Here is a 21,398-nt window from a genome sequence, read left to right as displayed (position 1 = left end):
ATGTCCTAGTAGGTGCTGAACTGGCTACCTAGGTAGAAATCATGGCTGCCGGTCTGGATGCTTGACTGGTTTTCTGGTTTTCATGAATAGGCCATGTTCTAATTGCAACTGGCTTTCCTTTCACTGTATTCTGTGGAACAGCCAATCAGAGCGAAATTTGGCCATGTGAAGATATTCTGAGTTTGCCAAAGGAAAGTTTTTGTCTGTGATTTCCGAGTGTTGGTTGTTTTCGTTCTCTTTTCTCGATAAAAGAAAAAGTTACAGAGATAATGTGCATTCATGTTCAGTTCATTAATATTTAGATATTTATGCAAAACCATGAAATTTGTACATGACAATTATAATTAACCGATAATGAAAATCCTGATTATTACAAGTGTATTAAATGTTTGATGTATTTAGTTGAACAAAATATTTTTTTTTATGAATGAATCCTTTAAATCTCATGTATGCATGCATATCAGAGTTCATTAGAAAGCTTACCATATTTTTTCAAGTCAATTTCTAGTCCATCCTTTTCTTTCTTAATTTTTAATAACAGCAGTAATTCTCCTACAACGTTTTTCAAATTGCTCGTCCATCCTTTTAGATTGTCTGCTCTGTGCAATGTCTTGTGGGAACAAAAGTATACCAACAAGTAAGGTAACAAGTATCGTGTGAGGCTAAAACTAGCAGATGGGTAGCCAGTCCAGCGCCAACTAGGGCATTCCTACTGGTAATCCAGCTCCATGTGATTCGGCCTTTAGATATGCCACAGATGATGATTTGTCATCCATAAAATAAACAAATACAAGATAATTAAAATTATCATTGTGCACTGTAAATGAAAATAAGTTAGAAGGATGTAATCTTGAATAAGTGCATTCTTTGTTCATGTAATAAACAGGAAATAATAATATTTCATACATAATGTTTAGTGCATGAAAACCCATTTCTAACAATGATAAATGAGGAGTCAATTGAACAAGAAGGCTGTCCACACACAACCAAATATACATCTTTGTGAAAAATGTATTAACACTATCACCTCATTTCCTTGTGAGGACAAATTACAATCATTTCGATTTTCACTTTAAAAATTTGAATGCAGGTGTCACTTGAAATTGACTTATCTTTGTGTGAAGTAGGTATATTTATCTTTTTACTATTGCTACAGATAATTTAATAATGAAGAGTATTTCTGGAGTTCTAATAATTGAAGTGAATAATTGAAATTCGATGTATGTATTACATTAATGCTCAAGAAGGCTTAATTATATGGCGAAGAATATTTAACTTTGTGTTTTTCATATGCTATTTTGAAACCTTTAATGTACTCTTGCTCAATAGAACAAATAAAGTATAGAGTTAAAGGAAATTTTGTTTTTGTAAGTGTAAAGTTGTTCTGTGAACAATCAAGTTCAAAGATACATGCACCATATTCATTCATTTTGTTTTGTTCAGGAATTGAAACAAGTTATTCACGTATTGTGAATAAATTTTAACTTTCTTCCTGCATCAGAAATGAAATAAAGCATTCTTTACTAACTCACATTGTGCCCTTATTTCAGCAATGGCATCCAAAACTGTATGCAGGGTAGTCCGAAAATCACTAAAACAGCATGCGCACCAACCTGACAACATATGTTTCAAGCTTTTGCACTTTAAGTATCATATCATACATCATAATATTATGAAGGAATTGCATATTTGGAGTCATGGAACAAAATTATAAACAGTATTACATATGGGAATGAAAAAATCAAACGTGTTCCATTTGGAAGTGGGCTTTCTTGGTCTGCTTTTTGCATGAAAAGATCTGCCTCTTGCAGAGAAACATCTGCCAACATAGATGTATCCTCAACTATAGTGGAACCACAGGCAAAAAAACCTATGCAGACCCGCGACTCCTGTGCACCGTACTCCCATGTGGAGGGGAGGGGCAGAGTGGAACATGCTTTCTTATGGCCCGAGCTGAACGGAGGAAGGGAAAGTTGCACGGAGACTTTTCGTCGAAGGTTCTTTTCCTTGCGGTCGCTCTATACCCTGGTGTCATTTCCATTTCACTTATCTCCTTATGCCATATTCATCACTGATGCTGCCCTGATTGTCCTGAAAGGAGTCCGGTTGGAAATGCAGTTAACCCTTCGTGGATCGTGTGAGAAAAATTACGTTGCATCGTGCCAGGTTCTTAAAACATGTTCAATTTAAGGTGTAAAATGCCAATCCCTTAATTATTATGATTAAATCTCTTTTTTGCATTCAATTTAGACTATGAAACTATGAAATGTACATTTTAGTTAACCCTTTCGAGGCGGATGACGAAATATTCGTCATGCATGGAAATTCCCCAAGGACGGGGCTCATTTTAAGCAAAATGTAACATGTTGGAAAATGTTATTTTAAAAAAGTTGTAATAACACGAAAAATGCCAATGAGGGCTCGTTTTATTCAGAATTTCCAAGGCTTTCGTTCGGTAAGGTAAACATGTTAAGCACTCATCGATATACATAGTATCAAAACTAGAATACAAATAGTATTTTTTTTAAAAAAAAGAAGAAAGAAAACTCAAGGTGAAGGAGAATGTTTATCACAACTGACCGGAAACTCCATCAGAAATTTGCCCATCGATCCGAACTGAAAGCTTGAAAAGGAGTAGGATTGTTTGCAAGGGCATGAACTCTTACACCTGGCTGTCCAGAGAAAGGAAGAACATTCCCCCCCCATGCCTATCCCCCTTCTTCACTTCTTCCCACTGCACTGCACTTGCATCACCACTATCTTCATTCTCCTCTAATTCTTCTTCATCTTCCCCCCTTCCTCTTCTGGCACACCCTGTATATCATCTTCTGAACCACCCTGTATATCTTCAACTTCTGTTTCACCCCCTTGTCAAACCCTTCCTCCAACAAGTCACGAATTTCTCCTGGCCCAAGAGATGCCATCACAAAAGACACTTTCTTCTCACGACAAGGTTTCAAAAGCACTCACGTTCATAGCCCGATCACAAGAGAATGCTTGCTTGCCTGCAAGTGCGTATTACATTTCACCCATGCCTATCCCCTCCCCTGAAGACTGTAGCCACCTGTGCGGCACAGATGCCACGAAAAGCACTCTCGAATAACGCTATACAGAAAGGCTTCCTCTCCCTCCCACTTCCCCACCTGTTGCTAAGTGGAAAACACAGGACAAACAAAGCTCTAATCCCTTTCTTCCTTCCAGAGCCAAATTTACTGTGTAGAAATGTCGCTTGTTTAGAACTTGAAAGACTGAGCCCTTTAACTTATGAAGCCTTGAAAAACACGTGGGCTTTTGTTGTGTTTTTTAACAATCTGCCTGGCGACACGACAATGACGTCAGAGTCTACCCGGCAATGACGGCAGATGTGAGGTGGATGCTTGGAGATTAAAGCCAAAAGGATTCCGTGTTTTTTTTTATTTTTTTTATTTGGTTTCCTGTTTATTGAACATTTATTACGAAGATATGTGTTTGCCGAAATATTCGTCAACTGTCCTTCAGTTACTTTTGTCATCTGGAGGCTCCGCCTCGAAAGGGTTAATAAAATAAATACACAGGACAAAATAAGTAATATTCCACATAATGAAAATTTCAATGTTTTATGTGCGACCATAAAATTGAAAACATGATTTTTTTGAGCTTTTGTGTTAATTCCAATTTGTGCACACTTTAAAGTTGGACCCGAACAACTATGTGCCCCCACCAGGTATCGAACCCAGGATCCCTTGATAACAAGGTGATAACGTTACCACTGCATCAACAGGGAAGCAATTGGAAGAAATGAGTTTCTTTTGCAAATAAAATAACTGGTGATTGAAAAGTCTTTTTAATTTTTCATGGCGCACTTACAAATGTTAACTCTATTGGGTCTGAATGGTCCATCTATTGAAGTCACTTTCCCTCAAAATTTCTGAGAATAAATGTCTTATCCACTCTTCTTCCCTTCAGTACATGTTATGACACCAACTGTTCAGTTATTGTACAAATATGACAGTTTAACAGAATTCACAGACACAAATAAACAGTAAAAGGGCAATTCTCTTAAAAGTGAAACCAGGATACCAAATAACGAAGTTGCTATATTATTATTTTATTCATGCTACTGTATTTAGGTAGAGTACAATCCAAACCATCATGAAAAACAAAAATCAGGTTAATAATTAGAAAATATTAAAAAGAAAAACATCTGTAAAGTTGAAGGTCATTTTGCAAGTGAAAAAAAACTGAAGATTTACCTCGGGTACGGATACATTTTTATAGATATATATATAATTAACATATTTGAATTATTTTTATTTATCAAAGATAGGGTCGTCTGACTACCATGCTAAATGTCCCGGGTTCGATCCCCGGCTGGTTCAATTCCGGGAACTTAGAAAAGTTGGAAGCGGCCCTGCGTCAAATGACATGGGTACCTGGGGGGGGGGGGGGTAAAGGCGGTCATGGGCATGATGCTGATCACATCACCCCCACTGGCATGGTGCTAAGCACAGGGGACCACTTTACCTTTTTTACCTTTTATCAAATACAGGGTTACTTAACTGCATATTGAATATGGAAATAAAGGAATTAGTCTTTATATACACTGCAAGACTGACATTTTTAAAGTACCAGCAGCCTTGTCCCATGCATCACGCAAAATATTACATTTTTCTTGTGTAGAAAGAAATTTTTGTAGAAAAATATTTCCAAACTAAAATATACTTTCAATATACAGCATTAAGTACTGGAAATGTAATTATTACAATTTCATTGAAGCCACTGAAACACCAGTGCAAATAGTTTTCGTGTCCCGTGCATCACACTTCAAAGCATAACATCTTGAAACTTGAACTGTCCTCTGGAATTAACTACGAGACTAGGCCTTTTTGTGGCCTGGTTGGGTGCAATAACTTATTAGTCTTCAAAGGCCACTTCCAGGGGTTGGTTTGATTTAATTTGGTTTATTCTACTTCGTATTTCTGCCACTTTTGGCTAATTACGAAGATGGGGAGGAGTGCTGATATGGAATTGATGACTGGACACACACAAAGACCAATGCCCAAATGGGATTCGAACCCAGGACCTCTAGCATCGTAGCACGATGTGCTAACCACCACGGGGCCGGCCAAGTGGTTGGTATCACCAGCCTTCACCATTACGGATATCTCATAATCATCAGCAACCTTTCTCGCAACTGCACCGCGATTGTGTTCGTCGTCATATCTTACTATGTCCCAGTCACCAGTGCTGTAGCGTGCACTCGAATTCACTTGAATTTCTAATTAATTGACTTTCAAGGGTATTGTATATAAATATCTACCTTGAACAGCTTTTATAGTATGTATAGGTTTGGTGCCTGCAATTGGCTGAGCATCATCCCAACTTCTCTCTCGTGACATTCTTCATTTATCAAAATAACTTTAGTTTTGGGCATGAGATTTCTAATTACTTCTGAAAAATCTGAAGTAGTCTGTACATTTGGTACAGATTTACTTTTGCTCATTACATGAGTACGAATAAATCTCTTATTTGTTTGTCTGCTAATTCCATCTACTACTCCCTTCCCATGTGAACTTGTAAAATACTTCCGGATTAATGTTGTTCTGTATTTGCAAGAAAGTTCTTGCAAAAATAAGGCCTTCTCTTCTACTTGTGAATTCTGAAGATGTTCATCAATATTGGTGATCTAAGAACACAAGGTATGTCTGACATTCACCCAAGAAAATTGAAGCATCTGTGAACAATGTACAGGATATTAGTCCTACACTGTTATCTGCAAATCTGCAATACCATTATGCAGAATTCAATAACAGATACTAGAATATATTTATGAGGTTACTTTGGTTATAGGCTTAAAATACCAAATCTTTTCTTTTTTTGTCCTTGAGATACTTTTTAAAAAGTGTTGCCTCCTTTTGAGAGAGTTTATGGAGCCAGACATTGCCTGCAGTGGAGTGACAACATAAGGGAGAGAAATGTCCTGTGCATCACATATTAAATGTCCCGTGCGTTACACAAGGAAAAAAAATATTAAAAATTGTTTTTTATAAATATAAAAATGTTGTTCATTGCATATTGTAGTACAAAGTCTGTAGCAAACTGGAACTTCTTCAAATCACAGAAATAATTAATTAATGTTTTTCTGAGTCCCGTGCATCACACAGCTTATTTATTTGATTTTGCATTGTTAATTTGAGAAAGGATTTTATTTCCTGGCGTATGGTAAACAACCACCCAGTATTAAAACAATGAATATGAAAGATCAGTGTAATATCAATGAACCAGCATACCAGACTCATTTAACCATGTATGAATGTCCCGTGCATCACATAGAGAATCGCCCAAAAGGCACTCTGCATTAGTCACACATGGACTCACAGAACAGGCCTTCAACAAATCATCCCCACTAGTGGCTTGAATATCTGGCTAACACTGAAAACAAAATAGTTTGGAGGAAGGTTAAATACTCAGCTACACAGAGTATGACAAAACAATCATTCATAAATGACGATGTTAAAACCACATAACTGGAACTAGAGACCATCGGCGGTGACCTATGCAGGATTAATTGCATCTTACACAAAGAATGTTCCAATGAAGTCATTGACCAGTTGTACATAATTTGATTTTGTATTTCTCAAGAAGCCATTACACATAGCTGCAAAATATTGCAATGCTTTTGAGACAACTGCTTCGAATTCCTTGTCCCTGAGGAGACTCCTTATTTGTGGTGCCATAACAACCCTGTTAGTTTACTTATTCACTTTCAAAAACTTTTTTCTTAGACAGAGAACTTTCACAAAAACCCTAATCAAGCCAACTTTGATGTGAATTGGAGGTAGGATTATTTTTGCTGGAGGAACTAAGGGTGATTGGCAACATCGTTCTTACCAAACTTTATAATTCTTTTGTTTTGGCCATTCATTTTCATGTAGTGATTGGATGTTACGACTATCCCTGAGATTCAAAAACCAACATTACTTTGCAAACCAGTAAGTAATGCTGCAACTTTCAGTTCACTGCAAACATTCCGAGTATGGACTTAATAGTTCATCGCTTTTAGTAGTGTAGTGTTGCCATGGTGTCATAGGTTTCCTTGATTCATACAGCAGGTATTTAAACTATCAATAACACTGTTCAACGAATTTTAACATTTTTCTTGCATCAGACGAAATTTTTGAACAAAGTACACAGTTTGACACAACTTAAATGACCTAGGTAAACAAAGAACTAAAAAGTAAGCAAAAAATGCCTGCAGTGTTGCCAGCTCCAAATGAGAAAATTTCCCCATACCAGATATGACTTCACACATGCATCTATGAACTTGTACGTGTAGGTGAAAAACTGATTCTGTATTTGAAATCAGGATACCAAAATTAGTAAAGAACACACATTCGCTTCTCTGATGCAAAATGACTGCTGCACAGTGTAAATCAGATTCTTATTTGTGGACATTTTGGGTCATAAAAATTTCCTAATCATATGTATTGGTTAAAAAAATTATTGGGTAGTACATTGTAATCAGATTTCCTGCTTCATCACATCAAATAAAATATAAAGCTGCATTTTATGTAATTATTAATAACAAGATGAGTTGTATGACATCTCATCCCTAAGGAAAAACTGCACTGGTACCTCAAAACTATTAATAGCTCGCGACCTTTCCACATCCTCTAAACTTCAGTATGTAATAAGTCCCAAGTAAGCACATAGGATGCACATGACAAGCAAATTAAAATAGTGGCAAATATGCGATTTACATATCTTTGAATTTGGCTGTGCAAAAGCTTTGCCATTCTATTTTACAAAAAGCCACTTGCATGCACATGGGTACACTCGCCATTTGTATATCAAGGGCAGATTAAATGAAAGGGCGGAGGAGGTAATTGCCCTCCCTAAAGCCCTCGAGGGAACATTATGGGCAACTTTCTCTGAGAGCCTATTTTATCTTTATCACACATTGATGTACAATTTGCACATTTGTAATGAAATGTAAAAATCATTGTGGTTTTTTAAGGCATGTAAGAGGGTGGATTAAGGGTGGTGTCTGAAAAAACCGTCTCCCACCCTCAAGGATACTGGTTGGTCACACCCACACGAGGGCTTGTTCAGATATTGATAAAAAATTTGCACAGTTGGTATGAAATAAAACAAACGAGGCATTTTTCGACACTCCTGAAAAGGTAGTACTCGGTGGAAAGCAGAGAAAGATAGGGAGCTGCCGAATTGAACTTGGGTGAAGGACTAACATTACTAGCTTCCTCCAAGAGCAATTTAAAGAGTCCAGGACACAACCTACACCCAAAGGGCCTTGAGTGTCATGCAGGGAGTAACTGCTCAGATCCCATTATTCTGGCAGGGAATAAAATAAAGCAAGCACTGAGACATTTTACGACACACGCAGAACAGTGAGAGCCCCTTGGAGTAGGGAGGAAAATCCTGTCAACCAGCCTTCCACCCCTCCAGGAACAAGAAAAAGTGCACAGATAAATGCTCTTGGACCAAACAGGCATTTTTGTATAGTATGAAGGGCAATCAAAAAAATAATGCCTCCATGTTTGTAATTTTTGTCAAGGATGACAATGTTTATTGGTAACACAATTAAGTCTTGTTTACGTTTTAAATACACTATAAAGTTGCTGACCAAAGCAGTTTACCAAAAATCAAAACCACTTTACATGTTACATGCTGTTTTTTGAGTTTAGTTCTCAGTCTGAGGAAGACCCTGATATAGTGCAGAAACGTAACGTGTAGAGTGCCTTGGTCAGCAGCTTTAGTGTATTGAATGTTTATGTACAATGTTATAGAGGTCTCCTTTACTAATATATGTTGTTCTTTTTTTGGATTGAGTGCTTACTTAAACAATGAGCTGTCACTGAATTCTTGACAAAAGAGGGTTGCTCACCTAAGGACATCCCTATTCAGCTGCTGAGGATTATGCGGATGCTGTGCATCAATAATGTGTGGTATTGTGTGAATACATTTCAAGGAGGAGAAATCGAAATAGCAGATAAGCCGAAGAGTGATCATCTGTTAATACCAGTCACAGATGAAAACCATTGGCTTACTGATGCATTGAAACATGCACGGTGTTATTCTTACTGTCTTTTTGGGCAGGCATCAAACAATGGCCAGCAAGACCACAGAAAGACATTCATTCCCTACAGATCCATCCTGATTATGCATGGTTATGTGTCATTCTTTACAACCCAGGCGATTGTCAAAATGGGACAGTGCCTCATCTGCCTTACAGCACTGATTTGGCTCCTTCTACTATGGACTATCCAGACATCCACATTATCAACATATTTGGATTATCCAAATTATCTGGATAACCGAATGTGTGCATTATCTAGACAGTTATATACTCTATGTGATCAAAAGTATCCGGACACACCGCGAAACATGTGTTTACCATAGATGGCGTCACAGCACTGCCATCTACCGCGTGGAACACAGAGTCAGCGAACTCAGTAGTCTGCAGACAGTGTGAGACAGCAGTATGGGATGGTCTGAGGAACTCGCAGACTTTCAACGTGGTCAGTTGGTTGGGTGCCACTTGTGTCGGAAGCCTGTGTGTGAGATTTCCACCCTCCTAAACATCCCTCTGTCCACTGTTTCCAATGTTATAGTGAAGGGATGTGTACAACCCAAAAGCGTGCAGGTCAACCTCCCATGTTGACCTCCAGAGACCATGAAGTGTTGAAGAGGGTCGTACAGCATCATCGTCAATCATCCATCGCCACCATCACACAGGAATTCCGAACTGCATCAGGATCTACTCCAAGTACCATTACTGTTTGGCGTAAGGTGCGGCAACTTGCTTTCCCATGGCCGAGCAGCTGCCCATAAGTCAAACATCACACAGACAAATGCCAAACGCCACCTCGTGTGGTGCAAGGAGCGTCGAAACTGGACCGTAGAACAGTGGAAAACCGTTGTGTGGAGTGGTGAATCACAGTACACAATGTGGCGATCCGATGGTAGGGTGTGTGTGTGGCGAATGCCTGGTGAATGACATCTACCAGCCTGTATAGTGCCGACAGTCAAATTAGGAGGTGGCTGGGTTACAGTGTGGTCATGTTTCTTCTGGAGGGGGCTTGGCCCCCTTGTTGCTTTACATGGCAATGTCACGGCATAAGCTTATGTTGACATTTTAACAGCTTTCATGCTGCCTACAGCCGAGGACCAGTTCGGGGATGACCATTGTGTCTTTCAACACGATTGAGCACCCATCCATACTGCAGGGCTTGTGGGGGAGTGGTTTGACGACAACAACATCCCACTAATGGACTGGCCTGTGCAGAGTCCTGATTTGAAACCCATAGAACATCTCTGGGATGTTTTGGAATGCAGACTTCATGCTAGACCACATTGATCCACATCAATACCTCGTCTCATTTTGGCGCTATGCGAGGAATGGGCTGCCATTTCTCAGGAAACCTTCCGGCACCTGATTGAAAGTATGCCTGTGAGAGTTTACACTGTCATCAAGCCTAAGGGTGGGCCAACACTGTATTGACTGCCAGTGTTCCCGATGGAGGGTTGCCCAAACTTGTACATTATTTTCAGGTGGGTGTCCGGATAATTGTGATCACATAGAGTAATTTATCCATTTTATGGACTAATTTTTTATTCATCATGTTCGTATTTCACTATATGGATATTCAGATATCCAAATTATTTGGACAATTTGGATATCTGGATTATCCGAAATGGATACCAGATAATTTGAAATCCAGAAATCCATTATCCAGATTTTGTGGCCATCCATAATTTCTACCTGTAGGGCCTATAAAGGACAGCCTGTAGGCTACAGATGTGGTTTTGGTTTCAGTTTGTACAACTTGGAAAGGTTTAAAGCAGCTGTAAACTCATGGGAACAAAAGCAACCCCAAGAATTTTACCATAGTGGATTTCAAACTTTTGTTTGACAATGGCATAAATGTGCTGAAAGTACGAGACACTCATGCCAGCTTCAGTGTACAATTAATTTGGTTGGTAATAATGGTAATTATTTAAATTATTATATTTAATAAACAACTGACCTCTACAAACAAAAAAAACATTAATAAAAAATTATTATGAATTTTGTGAGTTTTAGTGAATGATACACTATATAGTATTTTTTGTAATTATTATAATTAAAAATATAACTGTGCCTATATAATCAGAAAAGGAAGCAGTGATTCAATAATAAAACAGTTTCTTGAATTTTAATGATAAAAATAAGTATGGGCCTGTGAGCCGCCCCCGGTATGTAAGTTTCTTGTACAGCATGGGCAAGGTAGGGTTAAAAATAAACATGTAGACCTGACGTTCACATCTGACCACGAAATGGACTTAAAACAAGCTTTTACATATTTGTGTCTCAATTTAAATGTTGATGTCATAAAATATGAAACAAATGTTATCAAAATATTCGATGTTTCAGGACAATTAGAAATTTTTACTGGTCAAAACACATATGGAGCCCTATAAGTATTACGTGAATTTGTGTATATATCCTGTTTAACAGAATTTTGAGACAGAAGAGATTGATTTGTTGTTTTAAGTCCACTTTATGCACTGTAAGGTTAATCGGGACTGGACCTACAGTTTAAAGTGGGATCCGAACCACTTGTGCCTCCACCAGGTATCGAACCCGGGACCCCTTGATTACAGGGCAACAACGAAGACAGAAGCGACACATGGCTCTTGGAAACCAACCCTTAGAAGTAAATGCAACCTTTCGAACCAAAGCAACATAAGCTGTAACTGTCGCTTGTCACTTGGAAGCAGACCCTCAGTAATCCATTCAACCTTTTGAACTGAAGTGCGACAAGTGTCACTTGCATGTTGCTCGGACTATACTATTTTCTCAATGTTGTTCATCGTGTCATTTCGGTTTGTTATTCTTGCATGCACAGTGGATGTTTTGCTTTATACTGAAGGAGACTGTGTCACTTGTCATTTGTGATTTCAGTCTGAAATCTGATGTCTTGTTTGTGCATGCGTGGTAGATGCTTGCTTAAGACTGAAGAGCCCCATGTCAGTTCAATGTGACACCCCCAACTGTCATGTGTTGCTTCGGTCTGTATGTTCTCTATTATTGGCTGAGTGCAAGAAGAGACGATTAGCCAAATGTGGAAGATAAAGTCGTTAAATATAAAAAAATCAATAACAAAATGTATATCTTATCCCCTAAGGGGTGTGACAGATCAGTACCAAATGATTATTCTTCTGTCGTCTTATGATAAAAATAACCTTTGCTAGGGAATGTGATGACACATTGAGATAAATGACGTTTTTAAAACAGTGGTTTATTGATAAAATTCATTTGGAGTTTGAAAGTGTTATGATTTATTATTACTATTGCACATAAGTAAGCTGATAGATTTAATTTGATTAACTAAGTTCTTGAATCATATTCATCGTCTCGGCAACTAATGACATAAAGTGTGTATAACAGTGTGGGGGATATACACGTCAATGTCACACATTACAACATGCTCCAGAGTTTTCTTCAACGTCTCTAAAGTTATCTATCCCAAAACACTCATATGCGCTTTTCACCTCTATCTAAAATTCTGGGTTAAGCAGCAAAAATGCTGAGGGAGACTAAAACGTCAACTCAATGACAATGAAGTATTGTGACTGGAAAGAAAAGGGGGGGAAGAAGACGGTAGGAGGCAGTCACATTTTATTGCACCCTACATATGAAATAAAATGCATATTTGCAGGGTTTTCTTTTTAAATTACCATGCTTTTCTTCTTTCTAGAGCAAAAGTGTTCATTTTAAATCAACCTCCACCCATCCCCCTCTCGCATCTTGCCCTCATCTCACCCTCACGGTCTGCCCTCGCCTGTGCTCAAGGTGGAACTCTTGGACCACGTTTCGAGTATGAAGCCAAGCTATGACAAATACATTGTTGACGAAATGGCGAAGAAAGCTGGGCACACCGTGTTGTGTCTACCGCCTTACCATTGCAACCTGAATCCCATTGAAATGATATGGGCTCAGGTCAAAGGGTACGTTGCGCGCAACAAGACCTTCAAGTTGGACGAGGTCAAGAGACTGACTGAGATTGCTATGTCTCAGATTTCGGTGCGTAACAGGGCTGATGCAGTGCAGCATGTCATTGAAACAGAAGAGCAGAAATTGTGGGAAGTGGACAACCTGACAGACGATTTAAATTTAGAAAGATTCGTTATCCAAGTTAATGACGGGGAAAGTGAATCTGAAGATAGTTGTGATGAAGATCTGACAGGCATCGAACCTCTCCCATTGGATTAAAGCAAGTAAATATTTTTCCCTTGCATAAATAATGTGAGTTCTTATTCTCACTTTTTTTTCAGTGCTCAAGAAAGAGAAATGAACGGAGATAAACAATTCTCTGCATGTCAACAATGTTGGGCAATAGCTTGGTGGAAGGGGTAGCAATAAAACGAAAAGGCTTGAATTTAATGAATCGACTCTCTCGCTCTCTTAGTTTTACTTTGGCCCCGTCATACTGAGAGAAAAGGGGGAGGAGGGACCTGTTAACCCAGTGTCAGATAAATGAAGTCGAAAATATGTTCATACCTGTACTTCAAGCTTCAACAAGAACACGTATTTAATCAAAATTTTCTTATGCTTCAATGTGTAGGGATGTCATAAAAAATAGAAATACTTTTTTTTCATGTAACATATTTGGGTGAAATGCGAGTGAACAACAGCATACGATGAGCATGCCATCCATGAACAGCTGACTCGGAGTGATATGTTACTTGAAGTGAGACGGTTTGTTTACGGATGGCCGGAAGTTTCGTGATTCAGACTTTAGTTGCTTTGTAACCAGGTTTAGCAGCCATTTAACCAAATTATACATGATGTACTGGAAAGCCAGAATACAAATATATTTTACTGAACTCAAAATTTAATGTAAAGAGATTTGATACTAGATATTGAAAAGGTAGAGCAGTATTTTCGTTTCTGCTTCATGTACCTGTTCATATAACAAATTCAAACATTGAAAATTATATCTTACTATTAGGTTCCTGTATTAAAAACACATACAAAACTACTCTAGTTATGTGAATATGATTATACTACAGTATGGCCCGAAAAGAAGTATACTGAAAGTTGGCAACATTGTACATGGACATCTCAAAGGGTGGGGAGGCACAGCTCCCCCTGGAAAATGAAATTTAACCCAAAATTATATATTTCACACATATAATTTCATTTCAGTCACAATAATATATGTTTGCATGAACATGACAATTCAAATAGAAGGAATGTTTTTGAGGGTACAACACAATTATGGCGGAAATGTGCCTTGTTTGCCCCCTTCCCCTGGGAAAAATCCTGCAGACGTCCATGACATTGTACACAGTCTGTAACTTTCGGTATACTTCTTTTTCTGGCCATACTGTACATAGATATATCTAATAAGCCTACCGAAAGATTAAGATAACAATCGGAAAGAACCACCCATTCAAAAATGCCAGCTTCTTTGAAAACACTGTTTGTTTAGCTATGAATTTAATATTGTAAATTGTATTTAGAAATGAGTGTCTATTTTACAGTAGGGAGATAAATGAAAACCATGGAACAGGAAAAATATTGATTTCACTTTTGTGAAAAAAGCCTACCCAAAAAGGCCGCGGGAAAAAACTTAAACATAAACGTTAGCCTTGTCACTGTGTAGGACTTTTAATCCAATGGAAGTGTCACACTGTAAATTGTTCGCGACAACCATTCATAATGTGCAGTTCTTCGTGGATGTATCAAATTAAAATCGTGTGCAATGGCATGCGAACTTCTCTCCCTAGACATCACTTTAATCTTGATGCATTACCGATGCGCTAAACAAATTTTAAGACATTTTTCTAACACCTCGAAAAGGAGCAAATTGGTACAAGAATTCAGTCATGACTTTTTACTGGTTAAAGATACGTTGAAAAAACCTTCACCATTGCATTTCTCGTGAAATTCTAGCCTGATTTGATATTTCATATCACCCCCTTCCCATTTAAAATTCTGAAGTTGAATTCAAGATGGCCACCGACCTTGCAGGTGGCGTCAATGTAGTTCCCCCTTGGCCTGATAATGATTGGTCATCACTATTTCCATGTTGCACGCTGCAGTGGCCTTGTACTGGGGGTGCTAAGTGACTTTTTGAGCCACCCTGTATATATATATTTAAATTACAGGAGGCATAGCAGATGTGAAGTTTACACATTTTACCTCCCAATAATGAAAGTAAAAAGAAGAAAATTGAAATTTCACACAAAAATTCATATTCAGCACCCTCCTATCTTCACCACAATAGACCAAAGTGAATGAAAAAAAAACAACAGAAGAATGTAGCAGTGTTATATTCCTAAAACCACAGAGTCCCGTTGAAAATAGAAAAACTTCTTGGTGGGAAAATAATAATGTATAAGAAATCTTCCCATGTTGCAATCTCACAGACAAAAAAAATCCTAAAAATTGCTTCTAGCATCAGTCCCATGGATCCTGGATAGACCACATTTGCAAGGAAGCACAGCAAAAGTTTACTCTTCGAGCACATGTAATATCCATTGCCCTATGTTGAAAACAATATGCAACTAAGTTTAGAAAATCATAATTTTCAGGTAATTTTGTAAATTGGATGCCCTCACTGGACCCCTAATCATCATATGCTGTGGACATTTTTTGTCGTCATTTTTGTAAGTACGTGGGCGTACCCAAAAGAAACCGAACTATTTTTTTTGTGAACTTATTCATTCACAATTTAAGTACAAACCTTCAATCCCCTTCAAAGTACTCTCCACTTGCATTAAGACACTTGTCCAATCTTTGATTCCATTTTTCAAAACATTTTTTAAAGTCATCTTTTGTGATGCATGACAGCGCCTCCATCGTTTTTTTCTTCACCTCAGCAACAGCTTTCCTTTCATGTCTCCTTTCATTCTAGGAAACAAAAAAAAGTCGCATGGAGCAAGGTCGAGTGAGTATGGGGGGTGAGGAACAGGGGTCATACCATTTTTGGTCAAGAATTGTCATACAGACAGGGCTGTGTGAGCCGGGGCATTGTCATGATGGAAAGACCAGTCACCCGACTGCAACAAATTGGGCCGCTTCCGCAGCACACTGTTGCGCAATCGTTTCAAAACTTCCAAGTAGAAAGCCTGGTGAACTGTCTGACTCTGCGGAACAAACTCTGAATGGACGACTCCTCTCACATCGAAAAAAACAAAGCAGCATTGTTTTAATGTTTGATTTCACCTGACGAGCTTTCTTGGGGCGTGGCAAACTTGAAGTCTTCCACTAGCTTGATTGTTGCTTCGATTCGGGATCGTAAGCATAGCACCATGTTTTGTCACCTGTGATAATTTTTGAAAAAAAGTTTGGATCATTTTGGGACTCTTCTTTCAAAGCACGGCATGCTTCCACGCAACCTTGTTTTTGTTCAGCAGTTAGCAGTCGTGGCACGAATTTGGCAGCCACCCTTTTCATTCCCAAATCGTCTGTCAAAATTTGCTGCACTGAACTCCAAGTCACTCCCGACAGCTCCACAATTTGTTCAATGGGCCGTCGTCGATCTTTGTTGATGATTTCACGAATTTTTTCAACATTGTCATGTGTTCGGGCCATGGAAGGATGACCAGAACGAGGTTTGTCATCAATTGACATTTCACCATTTTTGAAACGGGAAAAATAGTCAAACACTTGAGTTTTCCCCATAGCATCATCCTTGTACGCCGTTTTTAACATTTCAAGAGTTTCTGTTCCACTCTTTCTGAGCAAAAAACAGAATTTCACCGCCACACGCTGTTCCCGAAAATCAGCCATTGCAAATACGACGATCACACAAAACAGCTGTCACTCTAAACTCCGCCGAAACGTGTCCTGACCTGCTTCAGCGACGGCACTCGGCTTACGGACTCAGGAAGGTTCACTCTATGCGCTCCTAGCAGCAAAACACGGTACTACAAAAGCTCTGCCCACCACAAAATTAGTTCGGTTTATTTTGGGTACGCCCACGTATATGTGGCCGCGGTGGCTCAGTCGGTAACGCGTCTGACTACCATGCTAAAGGTCCCGGGTTCGATCCCCGGCCGGTTCAAATCCGGGAACTTTTCTAACGATGGAAGCGGCCCCGGCGTCTACCCAGCGTCGAATAACATGGGTACCTGGGGGAAACCCTAGGGGGTAAAGGCGGTCAGGGGCATGATGCTGATCACATCACCCCACTCACGACCGGATCAAGAAAGTGTGGGGCGTTACCCCCACACCCCCTATACGCCTTCATGGCGTGGTGCTATGCACAGGGGAACACTTTACCTTTTACCTTTTTTTTACCACGTATATGTGCAAGTAAAACATACAAGCAAGAAACTGTAATTGAGAGTAATTAATGACCCCCTCCATATGTTACATCACATCTTTTTTGCTTGGAGAAGGGTGGGGATCAACAATTTCAAAATGTGTTTAAAAAAAATTGAAATAAACATAGTTTTGTTATTCCAACATGTCACACCTACATATGTATAAAAGGAACATAAAAGACAGAAATGCATTACCACCTGTAGTTTGAAGAAATGACCTGTTAATTGCTATCAAGTGGTATTGGCTTTGTTTGAAACCAGCCATCCTAAAGTGCACAATTTAGGTGTTTTTTTCTTTTTTAATCAAACCAGGCATCCTCTGAAGGTCAATGGAAAACTAGCTCAATTAGACTTGAATTTTCTCAGTAGGAAGTGAACCTATGAACTTCTGCATGGTGGGCAACTGTCTTAACCACTAGACAATTGGAACACACTACAAAAATGCTCATTCTTATAGAACATTGTTCCAAGTTAACACTTACTTTGCTCATAATTTATTTTATACTGGAAGGAAGTTCAACATATTCATGTCATTCACATAGTTTTGTACATTGAAATAAATATGGTTTTATTCCGAAACTTTTTTTGATAAATTTTCTGATACTTCCTTTAATCTATGTATTTCCCTAGTTTCAACTGCAAGATCAGATGTAAATGAATGAGATGAAATCTCATTGTCTTAGGTGTATTTGTTGCACTATGAGCACAGACATAAGTGCAGTGTAATAATGTATAATGACCACTTTCTTTTCTTTTCGCATATTTCTACAGGTTTTCATTCTCCTTTTTGGAAAAAACATCTGATCGTCAAATCACTTGTACATTAATTATACTGATGTGTAAATATTTTTCTACTTTTTAGCGTTCAGAAATTCTAACTGGAAAACATGTTCTGAAAGCTATACATTATGCATTTAAATGTTTGTAGATGTTTCCATTTCATTGCAATGCCACAGGAATTCTGAATCCCCAAAATTAAACCTGATTCACAAATATAACACTCCAGTAGTGAAACGACTCCAAATTGTATTACCTTAGTGTGAGCACTATGCTACCTTTTGATATTAAAAAAAAGAGCATTACAGAATGGAAATATATCTTTATGGCTGCTTAATCATAAAATAGTGTGAAATGTTAAATGCAAGATCACTCATACATGATAGGCATACACTAATTGTGATAAATAGTGAATAAAATAACACTGTAAATTTAAACACAATACAATGAGAGGTATTCAATGACCAAAATATGTTCATTAATAAGTACTGAGTGCGTAACAAGATGTTTTGTATGCAATTAATGAAACTAGTTCGTTATAAGTGAATATTTAATTACACTATTCACAGACACCATCACTGTGCTTGCATCGCTCAATTTAAATTAATGCACAAATGGATCACACACAGTTATGATAAGCATGTCATTTACCAATATTGCTTATTTTTTATTCAGTTGAGATAGTTGTGATGGAAAAAATATATTTGTAAAATACTTTGGTTATTCAAAAAATTACACATTTTATAGTTCAGTAAATTTAACAAAAACAAATTTAATATATATATTTAGAAAATACACATGAACATGAAAATATATATATTAAAAATACACCAGGGGGCCACAAAGCACCATCTACAAGAATTACACATTCCCAAATTCTCATCATTAGGTGAACCTTGTAGGTTAATTCACTGAATTTGATTAAAGTGTTTACAAATGCAAAATATGTATATTCTGCTCCACAATAACTGCTCTACCAGTACTGTAGTACCAATAATTCTACATGCATCTGTAAAAATGTAAACATAAAACATTTAGGAATGCACTGTACTGTAAAATATTCTCAGGTTTGGAACCTAGTTTAGTAGTTAGTAGAATGAATGGAATTTACTTATGAATTTTGTGCTCAAAAGGAGAGTGCATTAAACACAATACTTGGTGCCTTGATATTTATTGCATAAAGATTACTACTTTAACACAACACAAGGATGTTAAGACAACAATAGTATCCCATATGATATATTCAGTTACAAATGAATCCTCCCCATAATGCATATGTTTCAAATGTAAACATTACATTTTTTGTTCATAAAGCATACATGTTTCACAACATTTTCATGTGCTATCATATAAAATTGCCTACTAACCACGATTCCTGATTTAAAGCTCCTCTATTTTTTTCTAAACATAACTTTGGAAATAATTTACTTGTAATTCATGATTACGTACACACAATACCATTAATATGCAATATGCACAACTGACAAGCACTCCGTAACAAATGCAAAAATACTGCACTAGCTGTAACTATGTTTTTCATGCATTTGTTGTCTCTGATACTCTTGTTGCAACTCATACAAATTGGCTTCTAATGTGCTCACTTCATCATACTTATGAGCTGCTCTTGCCTGCTTTATGTAATTACGTATTATGTTCATTTGCTGCACCATTGGATCATCCATATCAAAAGTCTGTGCTGCCTGTGGACCCCAACCTTCCTTGGCAATCACTTCCTCCCTTGTTTTACTATATCCAATTGACTGATCTCGTTTCGGTGACAGTGATTCCTGTAGCTTCCTTTGTTCAGCCATAAGCATCTTTTGCTGGGCTTCTAGAGCATTTTGTTTCTCTTGCTGTATTTGAGCTTCAATCACCTGCCGTCTTTTGTCTTGCAACTCTTTTAGTTCACTCTCTGAGGGAAGAGATGGTAATCCTATAAGCTGATCCTTCAAGTAAGAGGCTGCTGCAACTCGTATCATTTGTTGAAGTTTCAGTGCTTTTCCTCTGGGTGGACTATCTGTATCCTTTGTCCCTAGAACTGCTATCTTCTTGCTTAAAGAATCTATACTTTCTGCCATTTTTAGGAGTTTCACCCGTAGTGCATGAGCATCGTGTAAATGATATACAGTTTCCCCACAATTAAGGGACATTGCCATTTTGTTATACATAGCACAAAGATCTGTTGCTTCTTTCTGATAGCCTCGCAAGCGATCATAAAATTGCGATATTATTGGCTTCATTGTTCTACTTTCCGTCAGCTCCTCTCGGTAATCTAGTAATTTCTTGCAATGTACACATAAACGGATATGTTGTTCACCAGTTACAGAATCTACAATTGAAAGCACAGAATTTAGACTCGAGTTTGATCCACTACGCTGAAGAGTTGTTAGTGCCCCCAAATTAGGCAACATTGATGACAACATTACTTGCGAGGTTGGGGATGGATCTTTGATACTAAATGCAGGATTTATCATCTTCTTAGCATTTGAAAACGGCAAAAACTGAGAACACACATGACACATAATTCCACCACACAAGCGGCAATGATGCTTTCTGCGAGTTAGATTGAAAGACTTAGCACAATTTGGACACAATTTCACGTCAGCATCGTTTACCCATGGAACAATCTGTTGTTCATGAGCTTTTCGCTTAACAGGATCCGCAGGCATATCATGCAAGAGTTTGTCTAAACGTATAAGTAGTTTATTCGTTTCTGCCACATATCGCTCCATTCTCTTGTTCCGTATTGCTCGAAAGGTATTGGAATGGTTCCTAATCGCACCAATTTCCTGTGGTTCGTACTCCACAACATATTGTACATTTCTTGATGCAGGCTGATCCGAGTATAAATTACCTTGTGAAAGTTCATCTGTGTTTTCCTGTTTCAGTATTTTCTTGGTAGCGTTGAATATAAGGTGTTTCAGTGATCGAAGTACATCTTGATCTTCATTATGCTCGTCCTGAAAATGTGAGTGTAACTGAACAGCTGTACCGAAATTCTGCATACACACGGGACACAGGAAACCTTCTAACACTTCACCTCCTTCAGCCATGTTAACTAGCGTACGAAAAATTAGTGGATGATTGAGAGAGCAGGTGTCATGAAATAAATGATGAATATTTCGACATTAATGTCACATTTACACTACCGTCAGTTATCATCACACAAGAACTTCATAACATCTGACCTGATATTTTCCACGATTTTCTCCTCCCATTCTAATCCTTCACGCAGTCACAGACACAACAGAACACAGATTAAAAATTGAAATAGGTTCAACCATCCTTCTTCACAGAATATT

At 38.1% G+C, this 21,398-nt stretch overlaps 1 protein-coding gene across 1 annotated transcript; it reads right to left on the bottom strand.

The window, feature by feature from the left end:
• Positions 1-18,039: 18,039 nt before the first annotated feature.
• On the bottom strand, positions 18,040-21,343 carry Rbsn-5 (Rabenosyn-5). Its single transcript, XM_083129803.1, has one exon. It carries the CDS (start codon positions 21,147-21,149, stop codon positions 19,614-19,616), a length of 1,536 nt encoding a protein of 511 aa, XP_082985929.1. The 5' UTR covers positions 21,150-21,343; the 3' UTR covers positions 18,040-19,613.
• Positions 21,344-21,398: the final 55 nt, after the last annotated feature.

This window comes from Lepisma saccharinum, chromosome 10 (assembly GCF_977018435.1).
Source record: "Lepisma saccharinum chromosome 10, izLepSacc3.1, whole genome shotgun sequence".
Classification (NCBI taxonomy): Eukaryota; Metazoa; Arthropoda; class Insecta; order Zygentoma; family Lepismatidae; genus Lepisma; species Lepisma saccharinum.
This window is presented reverse-complemented; position numbering and strand designations above follow the sequence as displayed.

What these genes read in the sequence shown, in the direction of transcription:
- Rbsn-5 (XM_083129803.1), bottom strand. Translation starts at nt 21,149, where the DNA reads ATGGCTGAAGGAGGTGAAGTGTTAGAAGGTTTCCTGTGTCCCGTGTGT.